This window comes from Bufo bufo, chromosome 1 (genome assembly GCF_905171765.1).
Source record: "Bufo bufo chromosome 1, aBufBuf1.1, whole genome shotgun sequence".
NCBI classification, from domain to species: domain Eukaryota; kingdom Metazoa; phylum Chordata; class Amphibia; order Anura; family Bufonidae; genus Bufo; species Bufo bufo.
This window is the reverse complement of record NC_053389.1, coordinates 826,933,626-826,945,328: the sequence shown is the minus strand read 5'-3', so window position 1 is coordinate 826,945,328 and position 11,703 is coordinate 826,933,626. Positions and strand designations below refer to the sequence as shown.

Here is an 11,703-nt window from a genome sequence, read left to right as displayed (position 1 = left end):
CACCAGAATCGCCGAGCAATGAGATCCACTGTGGCTCTACTCCCCGGGTGCCCAGCAAGGACAGTATCGTGGTGCTCCTTAAAAACCTTGTGTCGTAAAGCGAGAGGCACAAACAACCTCCCAGGAGGACAAAGATCAGAAGCCTCTGCCTGGGCTTCCTGAACCTCTGCCTCCAAATCAGGATAAAGAGCAGATACGACCACCCATTCAGCCAAAATGGGACCCGGGTCTTCAAAGTTCCCCCCTCCTGGAAAACAACGTGACAGGGCATCCGCCTTCACATTTTTAACCCGAGGGTGGAACGTAACCACAAAATTAAACCTAGAAAAGAACAAAGACCATCTGGCCTGTCTTGGGTTCAGACGCTTGGCCGATTCCAAGTAGGCCAGATTCTTATGGTCGGTAAACACGGTAATAGGGTGTCTGGCTCCCTCTAACCAATGGCGCCATTCCTCAAAAGCTAATTTGATGGCCAACAACTCCCTATCTCCCACATCGTAATTTCTCTCTGCAGATGATATTTTCTTTGAGAAATAGGCACACGGTTGCCATTTGGCAGAAGAGGGACCCTGAGACAAGACCGCACCCACCCCTACCTCAGAAGCATCCACCTCAACAATAAAAGGTAGAGAGACATCAGGTTGTACCAAAATGGGAGCAGAAGCAAAATTCTCTTTAATACTAGAAAAGGCTTTAAGCGCATCTACCGACCACGAGGAAAAATCCACCCCCTTTTTAGTCATATCAGTGAGTGGCTTAACAACAGAGGAATAATTCAAAATGAACTTTCTGTAATAATTGGCAAAACCCAAAAACCGCATCAGCGCCTTCTGATTCTCAGGAAGCTCCCAATCAAGCACAGCGCGGACCTTCTTAGGGTCCATCCGAAAACCAGAAGCGGAGAGAAGAAAACCAAGAAATAGTTTTTTCCAGTTTAGCGTACAATTTATTCTCCCGCAGAATCAGCAAGACCTGACGTAGGTGGTCCCGATGAGTCTTGAAATCAGGAGAAAATATCAAAATGTAATCTAGATACACCAGTACAAATTTCCCCATTAAATGATAAAAAATGCTGTTCACAAAATGTTGGAAGACGGCCGGACCATTCATCAAACCAAAGGGCATAACCAAATTTTCGAAATGACCCTCAGGGGTATTGAAGGCCGTCTTCCATTTGTCCCCTTGCCTGACCCTGACTAGGTTGTATGCCTCTCTTAAATCCAACTTAGAAAAAACTTTAGCCCCAACAATCTGGTTAAACAGGTCCGGGATCAGAGGAAGCGGATATGGGTCACGAATCGTGATACGGTTCAGCTCCCTGAAATCCAGACAAGGTCTTAAAGAAGCATCTTTTTTCTTAACAAAAAAAATAACTGCGGCAACAGGTGACTTCGAAGGGTCGGATGTGTCCCTTTCTCAGGCTGTCAGAGATATAAGTACGCATAGCGACCCTTTCAGGTTGGGAGAGATTGTATAGACGTGATTTTGGCAGCTTGGCGCCTGGGATGAGATTAATAGGGCAGTCGTACTCCCGGTGAGGGGGCAACTCCTGGACACCACTCTCTAAAAACACATCCGAAAATTCAGAGAGAAAAGATGGCACAGTCTTGGTAGAAACCTCTGAACGAGACGCCGTGAGGCAATTCTCTCTGCAAAACTCACTCCAACCATTTATTTGCCTTGCTTGCCAATCAATGGTGGGATTATGTTTAGTGATCCAGGGTAGCCCCAACACTAGAGGAGTAGGTAATCCGTTTAAGACGAAACATGACATATCCTCAACATGAGCGTCACCCACAGTCAAACGGATATTGTGAACTATGCCCTTTAACGATCTTTGAGAAAGTGGAGCGGAATCGATAGCAAAAACAGGTATATCCTTTTCCAAAGTGCCTACCTGGAAACCATGCATTGTTGCAAATTGATTATCAATGAGATTGACAGCTGCTCCACTATCTACAAAAATCTCACAAACAATGTTCTTGCTGTCTAGCGCCACCCTGGCAGGTAGGAGAAAACGGGAACTACAAGCAAACGGCAAACCTTCAATTTCCGCATCAACCTTGCCAATAGTAACAAATGGAAAGTTTTTAGAGTTTTTTTTTTGTTTTGTTTTGTTTTTATTATCCTCAGAAAACTTCATGAATCTCCTAGAGGGGCAAACATTAGTTAAATGATTTATACCCCCATAACAGAAACAAACCCTCCTCTGAGAGCTGAATCCTCTACTATCAGAGGCAAGCAAACCCAGCTGCATGGCCTCCTCCTCAGAGGGGATTGAGAGAGACTGAGGCCCCTGTGCACTGAATGAGACCGCCCCACTGTCCTTGGGCTGAATATGACAGGAAAGAGTAGTCTCCTCTCTCTCTCTAAGACGCCTGTCAATACGAACAGCTAGAGACATGGCTGACTCTAAGGATGCTGGTCTCTCATAAAAAAAGCGAATGCATCTTTCAATCTTTCCTAAAGACCATGGCAAAATTGACTTCGGAGTGCAGCATCATTCCAACCAGTATCAGCTGCCCAATCTCCGAAATTCAGAACAATATATCTCTGCGGACTGTTTTCCCTGGCATAAAAAACGCAGTTTAGATTCAACCAGAGCAATACGATCCGAGTCATCATATATCTGCCCCAGGGCTACAAAAAATTCATCTACCGATCGGAGGGGCCGTGCCCCCACCGGCAGCGAAAAGGCCCGAGACTGAGCATTATCCCTGAGCCGCGAGATGATGATCCCCACCCTCTGCTCCTCATCACCAGAGGAATGGGGAAGAAGGCGAAAATGGAGTTTGCAAGCCTCTCTAAAGCGAACTAAATTCTCACTACCCCCGGAGAACGTATCCGGAAGCGAGATCTTAGGCTCGGAACAAACTCCATGAACGCCATGAACTGGTCACCTGAAACTGAGACACAGTTTTACGGAGATCTGCTACCTCCAGCGAAAGACCATGCATGCGGTTAATCAAGGCTGAAACCGGATCCATGCTTAAGACGGTTATGGCGGTTTATAATGTCATGGATGAGATTTGCAGATAGCTGGAACCTATAAATAAACGAGCGACTGGCTTGATCCCAAACTAAGGAGCTTATAGGTGATTGCTCTTACTATTCACACCAGTAATTTTGTATTGCTGTAAATAGCAATTTAACCGACATTCTATTACACCTTGCCTGAGGAAGAGTATATTTGGAGCCATAATATGGCAGGCCTGTGCCACAACTCAATTGCTTTGTGAGGTGCCAATCAGAGGACAGATGGAGCACAATCTTTTCTGTTTAACACCTCAGTTGCCATGGTCATTGACTTGAGAGGTTCAACCCCATCGCGCACCTGGGCATATCTGCATGTCCTGGTGAGCAGTAAGTTTGCTCACCTGGTATAGTTACCTAGTTACCCCCAAACTTTTTCTGGAGGCTGTGACACTATAAGGTATTACAGCCCCAAAGCCTCCATTCTCCCTTACAGAGGAAACATGGGAGCTGCTGACAAGGGACCAATCAGAGTGGTCCCTTGTCAGCGATCGCTCTGATTGGTTAGTCTGTATAGACTAACCAATCAGAGCGTTAATATATTTGTAGGCTATGATCTTCACAGATCCTGTCTTTGGAGAACAGAGCCTGCAAAGAGTTAATGCTGTGAGCCCCTTCTGTGCCCCCATATGCCCCCTTCTGTGCCCCCTTATGTGCCCCTCATCTCCCCATCCCTCTGTGCTGCCAAAAGCAGAAAGTGTCAGCTGTAACTTACAGCTGACACTGCTGCAATGGCTGCAATCGGTAGTGGCACCAATCACATAAGTTTAACCCCTTAGATGACATGGTTTGTAGCCACCCACGGCATCCATAGGGGAAAAAAGAGGAAAGGAGCTCACTCTGGCAGTGGCTTTATGGTTACCATGGCAAGCTTCCGATTTGCCATTCATCTAAGCCTGTCAGACCCTGAGGGTCTGATCAGGCTTAGTGGCAGTGTAAAACTGACAGTACAGTGCATTGCAATAGATGACTATTGCAATACACTGTATAGCATTAGGCCCACTGAACCTTCAAGATCCAAGTGGGACTTGATAAAAAAAAGTGTAAAGAGTTTTAAAATTTAAAATAAAAAGAATAATTGCCTTTTCCAATATCTGCTCATTTATAATTGATAAAAAATAAATAAAAATAAAAATAAACTACACATAATTGGTATTGCTGTGTTCGTAACAATGTTATCTAGGGATCACATTACTTATCCAGCGTGGTGAACACCATGAAAAAAATAGTAAAAATAATGGAATTGCTGTTTTTGTTACCTCACCTCCCAAAAAGGAATAAAAGCAATCAAAAAGTCATATGTACCCCACAATCGTAGCAATAAAAACTACAACTAGTCCCACAAAAAATGGTATGAATGTTAGCGTATGGTGATACAAAATATTAATTTTAAAACGGAATTTATGCTAAAAAAGTTGTAAAACATAAAAAAAACTATATAAATTTGGCATCACTATGGTCTGTTGTGTCCAGATGAAAGCTGTGTAATGGTTGCAATGGCGGTTCTTTAACGCCTCTGCCCTGTGAACATGGGCACCATTTTCCTGTGTGTGTGAATTAGCTCCGTTGATTGTTGTACATCACCTCAGTTTCAATACTGCAAGGGGTTAACCTATTTGAGCAGCTGAGTTCCCAATTGTTTTTCAGCCTGGGCTATATAAACTCTGCTGTTTCCTTACTTTCTGGCCTCAGCAATAGGTCTCAATAGATCTCTTAGGTATTTCTCACTTGCAAAAGAGCTAGAATCCATTTGTCTGCCTGTGTACCGACTTCTGCCTATTTCCTGGATCCCGACCTCCAGCCGCCTGACCACACCAGATCCTGTTCACTGTACTGATCCTATGCTGACTGTCCTACATTTTGGATTGTTTTTTGGATTTAAAAGAACTCTGGAGTGGGCTCAGCTTGTAGGACCACTCCATACAATCCTTAGGGACCAATGATTTACATGTATGCTCTTTGGTTGCTACGAGGATTTTGATCATCATTTATGATCTGTTACACTGTCTTGTGTATGGTTATCTTTATTGCTTATGATTTAGCACTGTAGAAATTGTACATAGTTTTATTTTTTTTTATTTCCCATTAGACTTCTAATTTCCACATGAGACAAGGTGCCAGAAACCTCCATGGAGTTGGTTATGATGAGCCTCATTTGTATGTGTATATAAGTATGGGCAGTTATGATCCTCTGTAGCAGTATATGATACATTCGTGTGCTTGATGCCAAATACTCTGGGTTCACCCATTAAATGGCTGATGCTGGAAGTTTGTTCTATTGTGATGGTGACTATAAGATCTTCAGAGCAGGAGTAAGATTTTCAGAATGATGTAACAAACCAGTGGGAGAGAATTCTCTTTCTTCAGTAAAACATGCTGGATGTAAGTCTTATATGTAATATAGATAAACGATTAATTACGATAACTCTCATGGATCCAATAAATTATTATACCAGTAAATGCATATTTATCGAAGGTCAGTCAAAAGTCCACAAATTTGTGGCTTATGATACGCTATATGCACTTTAGACATAGACCTAGCTCAGGAACCTTACCTGATGTATATATTGGACACTGGCCCATAACTTGCTTTGAACCTGGCCTTCACTCCCCAAGGACCGATCCTGTTTGGGACTTAAAGTGGTATTCCAGGATTTCAATATTGACGGTCTATCAGAAGAGGTCATCAACTTTTGATCAGCATCCACCCTACAACGGACACCCCTAACCCTCACCCATTACCTGATGTGGTGCAGGAAGTCGGCAAAGCAAATATACAGCCTCACCTAACCCTAACCCTAACCTTTTTTTTTTCAGGATGAGCTATAGTTTTCTTTAGTCAGTGGGATAAACCAAGAGAGCAAATTTGTCATGTTTTTTTTTATTTTATTTTATTTTTTTACAGTGTTCTTCAATTGGTATAATTAATAGCATAATTTAGTAGAGTATTAGGGTTGTTTTGGATTTGGAAATGTAACAGTGTGAATTACACAATTTCCCCATTGTTTTTAAGGTTTTGTGTTTTACAGTGCAAATTTTGGGTCAGTACAATTATAAAGACATAAAATGTGTTTTTTTATGTTTTACTAATAAAAAAAACTAAACCTTTAAAATTCTGCTTTGCGTGCCATATGCTGATTTCTTGTAGGGTAAGGTCTATTTTTAACACAGGACCTTTTTAGCATTTTATATTCAAGACTACCAAAGGCTGAAAATTAATATATATATTTTATTGTTAACATGTTGAATATGTCATCAAGTTAAACTGTGATAATAATTTATAATTTATATAATTTAATAGATACTTTTTTATGGATACGATGAAACCAATTATGAACAGTCTTACATTTCTGTTAATCACTTGTACAAGTCTCTGTAATACTTCTGTATTGCACTCCATAGTCATTCTGACAGGCAGTCTGCTAATTCCATAATTTTGTAACTGTTTATGATTTGACCTGTATCTCATGGATCTTCTTTTCTTGTTCTAAATGCAGAATAACAATATGTCGGCTGTCGCAGAGTTCACCCTCTTAGGCTTTCAAGCCAGTCAGAATATAAGAATAATAATGTTCTTGCTGCTTCTTGTGGTTTACTGTGTTACAATTTCTATGAATCTCCTGATCATCACCCTGGTGTCCTCCAACAGGAACCTCCACAATCCAATGTACTTCTTCATCTCACAACTCTTTATAAATGACATCCTATTGACCACAGATATTTCCCCCAATACACTTCACATCCTACTGAATAATGGGGCGACCATCACTTTTATTGGCTGTATCGCTCAGCTTTATTTTTTCAGCGCTTCAGAAGCATCTGAATGTCTCATCCTCACAGTGATGTCCTATGACAGATATGTGGCCATCTGTAACCCCCTCCGTTACACTTCTTTAATGACAAGTACTTATTGTGTGAAATTAGCCATCGCCTCCTGGATGGTTGGATTTTTCATTATGTTGATCACCATCATAACAACATCGGTGCAAAACTTTTGTGGACCAAATTTCATTGACCATTTCTTCTGTGATCTTGTTCCCCTCTTAGAAATTTCCTGTTCTGATACCTACAGTGTTCAGATGGAAGTTTCTTTACTAAGCATTCCATTAGTTTTCATTCCCATAATAATAATTATATTTTCATATACTAGAATTATCATCACCACCTTAAGGATCCGATCTAGTACTGGTAGACAGAAAGCCTTCTCCACCTGTAGCTCCCACCTCATTGTGGTCTCCATCTTCTACTGGACTATGTTCAGTGTTTATGTTTTCCCAAAAAAAGGGGAAACTTTAAGTATCAATAAGAGCCTATCTCTTCTGTACACTGTATTTACCCCATTAATCAATCCTATAATTTACAGTTTAAAGAATAATGATATTAAAAGGGCTTTACATGTACAAGTTAATAGTTGGGTGCGCTGTCTTCTTCCTGGTCACCACTCTGCTATAGTATTGAGACACTCCAAAGCACAAGTGCCACAGGATTCCTAAGGAGCTTTCCCCCATAACTCTGTACCTGCGCATCAAGATATTTTTGTTGATGGGCTTGTTTGTCCTGATCCATTAGTAATCGACCCAGCTTGAGTTCTTGACTATATCCAATGCAGGAAAGATTTTACTGATAATTTAATGGACAGTTTTGAAACCTGAAACAAAGACTAGGGATGAGCGGACCCATGGATGTACGTCTTCGCCGGGTTCAGCCAAACTTCAGGTCAAAGTTCGGGTTCGGGACCAGAACTTGACCCAAACTCGAACCCGAACCCCATTGAAGTCAATAGGAACCGGAACTGTGGTGCACTAAAATGGCTGTAAAATAGATGTAGTAAGGGCTAGAGGGCTGCAAAAAGAAACAAAATGGGGCTAAGAGCAGGACAGTTGCCCTGCAAACAAATGTGGATAGGGAAAAGACTTAAAATAACATAAAATAGAAAAATAATAATAAGAATCTTAAACTAGGAGGCGGAGATCAAAGTGGAGTAGGAGGTTGAGGAGGCGGTGGACGTGGTGGTGTAGGTGGAAGCGGTGGTGGAGAAGCAAGAGGTACAGTAGCAACACTGTTTTTGTTGTTTTTTTTTTTGTGTTTTTTTTTCCTTTATTTTTTTATAAATTTGGGAAGACCCCAAAACATTGGGAAATAGAAAAGAAAATGCAAAGAGAGATGCGCTGGAGTATAACAATGGCTGGGTGCGGCCGGTATACTTGTCTACTCAGCACAAGATACGGACAAGTCCTGTGGGATCCATGTCTGGCTCATTTTAATGACCGTGACCTTGTCCAAGTTGGCTGTGGACAGGCGACTGCGCTTGTCTGTGATAACGCCCCCCGCCGCGCTAAACACATGTTCGGACAATACACTGGCTGCAGTGCAGGCCAGCACCTCCAAGCCGTAAAGGGCAAGTTCAGGCGATGTGCCCAATTTGGAGACCCAAAAGTTGAATGGAGCAGAACCATCAGTCAGTACGTGTAGGCATGTGCACATGTACTGTTCCACCATGTTGCTGAAACGCTGCCTCCTGCTAAGATGATCCATATCAGATGGTGGTGCTGTATATTGTGGCGGGCTGACAAAGCTCTTCCACATTTCGGCCATGCTAATCCTCCCTTCTGAGGTGCTGGCGGTGCCATATCTGCATTAACAACTTATTTCTCCTCCTCCTCGTGCTTCCAGTGAGCCCCTGCTGTCAGGTGTGAATGCCATCAGCAGCACATCTACCAGCGTGCGCTTGTACTCGATAATCTTCCGATCACGCACCACTGACGGAATTAAGGACATCATGTTGTCCTTGTAGCGGGTATCCAGCAGGGTGGCCACCCAGTAATCAGCACTGGTTAGAATGTGGGCAACTCAGTGTTCGTTGTGAAGGCACTGCAGCATGTAGTCGCTCGTATGCCAGGCTGCCCAGAGGCAACGACAAGCTGTCCTCTGTGGGAGGTTTATAGTCTGTGTCCACTGTATCCCCCAGCCACGCTCCAGTGATGCCCATAAGCTGCTTTTGGTGCTACCCTGCTGTGAATGCAGATCCTCCTACTCATCATCCTTTTCCTCCTCATCCTGCAGAACTGTGCCCTGGCTGGACAGTTGTGTACCTGGCCTCTGTTGGTGCAAGAACCCACCCTCCAAGCCACTTGTGAATGGCTAGCCTGATAACCGTGGAAATGATTCCTCTTCCTCCTCTTCCTCCTGTGCCACATCCTCTTCCATCATCGCCCGAAGTGTTTTTCAAGGAGACATAGAAGTGTGATAGTAACGCTGAGGACTGTGTAATCATCACTGGCCATGTTGGTGGAGTACACGAAACAGCTCAACATGGCACACACGTCCCACATGGAGGCCCACTCGTTGGTGGTGAAGTGGTGCTGTTCCACAGAATGACTGACCCGTGCGTGCTGCAGCTGAAACTCCACTATGGCCTGCTGCTGCTCGCACAGTCTCTCCAGCATGTGCAAGGTGGAGTTCCACCTTGTGGGTACATCGCATATGAGGTGGTGAGCAGGAAGGCCAAAGTTATGCTGCAGCGCAGGGTGAGAATGCTGCAAGCGCACAGACGGCCTGCACTTTCTGCAGCAGCTCTGACATATCACGGTAATTTTTCAGGAACCTCTACACCACCAAGTTCAGCACATGCTCCAGGCAAGGGCTAGCCCCAGAGCTGCTACGAGATTTCGCCCGTTATCATACACCACCAGGCCAGGCTTGAGGCTCAGCGGCACCAAGCACTCATCAGTCTGTTCTTCCATGGCCGTCCAGAGCTCCTGCGCGTTGTGTTTTTTTTTCCCCAAACAGATGAGTTTCAAAACTGCCTGCTGTCGTTTCCCCCTGGCTGTGCTGAAGTTGGTGGTGAAGGTGTTACGCTGATCGGATGAGGAGCTGGTAGAGGAGGAAGCAGAGTAGGAGGAGGAGGAAACAGGAGGCAACGAGAAATGTCCTGCAATCCTTGGTGGCTGTAGGACATGCGCCAAACTGCTATCGACATCAGGCCCAGCTTTGAGAGGGTGAGGATATACCCTTAAGTGGACCTTCATGTGAACTGGGATTATTTGCAGGGTTCTCCTATGAAACATACAGGTTGCATTAGTTCAGTGTTAGGAACTTATAGACTGTACTAACTACAGCCACCAGATGCCGCTGTGTCCCTTGTGAGCTGGCTGGAACTTTGTTCAAAGGCTGCAGGAAGTGAGAGACTCTGTCTGTGCTGCTTGAGCCTGAGAGGGATTATTCAGTGAAAAGGATTGTTTTTCTGAGGAGCTGTGCTGGAGTTCTGGATTTGTATAGCAACTGATACCAGTAGCAGTAGCTTTCCTGTGATGACTTCAGGAAGGAAGAATTCTTCCGGCACCGTGAGCCTTAGCAGATCCGCATCTGGTGAGTCATGAACAGCGTGCACGCAAAAGGTAGAGGATCAACTTGTCTCTGTGTAGGCCTACACTGGTGACTCAGCGGCACAGTATCGTCTTGTAGGCTCTGCTGTGCACGCCACCAGTTAGGTTTGTTCTTTCTCAGTGGCACAGTATTGACTTGTAGGCTCTTCTGTGCATGCCACCGCGTTAGGTTAGTCTGGTCGGACATGAACAGTGACTTCGCGCCTGGAGTATAAGGTACCTCTGTATTGCTGTGTGGTGTTTTGGTCTATAGAGGTTGCTGCCGGGTGATACGTTTGTGAACCCTGTGCTGTGCCACCGGCGGATGGTTCTGCAGACACTACAGCAGATCTATAATGCTAAAGGGAGATAATATAATTCTGGCAGTCGTACACACGGTCTTGCCTATAGTTAAATTGGGAAACACCTTTCAGTACATATTCCGGCGAGTGGCGCAGCACCAGGGTGAGTGCTCCCAGAGCTGTAAATACATATATTTCCATACTGTTGTTTCTGTGGTGTTTCCTAGGTTTGATTTGTTAGGAATAAAAGTACAAAGTTTCCTTATCAACCCCTGTGGCCTTGCTGTATACTGGGGAGCCCTCCCTGTTCACTACTTACACAGCCGCCACTGCATTTACCCAGTGTGCAGTTAGGGAGATATATCGGCCCTGACCGTGCTTACTGGTCCACATATCGGTAGTAATGTGGACCATGCCACAGATGGCATTGCGCAGTGCACACCTGATTTTCTTCCCCACTTGGTTGTGCAGGGAAGGGATGGCTCGCCTTTAAAAGTATTGGCGGCTGGGCACGACGTACTGTGGGACAGCCACTGCCATAAGGTTTTTAAAACTCTCTGTCTCCACCAGACGGAATGACAGCATTTCAAAGGCCAGTAATTTTGAAATGCTGGCATTCAGGGCCAGGGATCGCGGGTGGGTAGGGGGGGACTTCCTCTTCCGCTCCAGTGTTTGGGATATAGAGAGCTGAACGCTTCCGTGGGACATTGTGGAGATGCTTGGTGACCCAGGTGTTGATGTTGCTGGCAGATCCTCTGTTTGCGGGGTGGCAGGTGCCACTGTCACTCCAGAGGTGGATGAAGAGGAAGAGACTGCAGCAGAAGAGGAAGCAGGAGGAGCCAGAGACCTTTCTTGGTTTTTGAGGTGGCTACTCCACTCCAGGGGAGAACTAGACACCTCGATTCACAGGAAACCCAATGCGACTAACTCTCTCCTGAGATGGGAGAGCAGTCACCCTCTCCCACTCAGGAGGGGGATACCAAGAGGGCAGTATCTTCGTCTGC

The 11,703-nt window shown here is 44.6% G+C and overlaps 1 protein-coding gene across 1 annotated transcript; it reads left to right on the top strand.

Moving 5' to 3' along the window:
- Window positions 1-6,524: 6,524 nt before the first annotated feature.
- On the top strand, window positions 6,525-7,526 carry LOC120989784 (olfactory receptor 490-like). Its single transcript, XM_040418110.1, has one exon. It carries the CDS (start codon window positions 6,525-6,527, stop codon window positions 7,524-7,526), a length of 1,002 nt encoding a protein of 333 aa, XP_040274044.1.
- The last annotated feature ends 4,177 nt before the right edge of the window (window positions 7,527-11,703 follow it).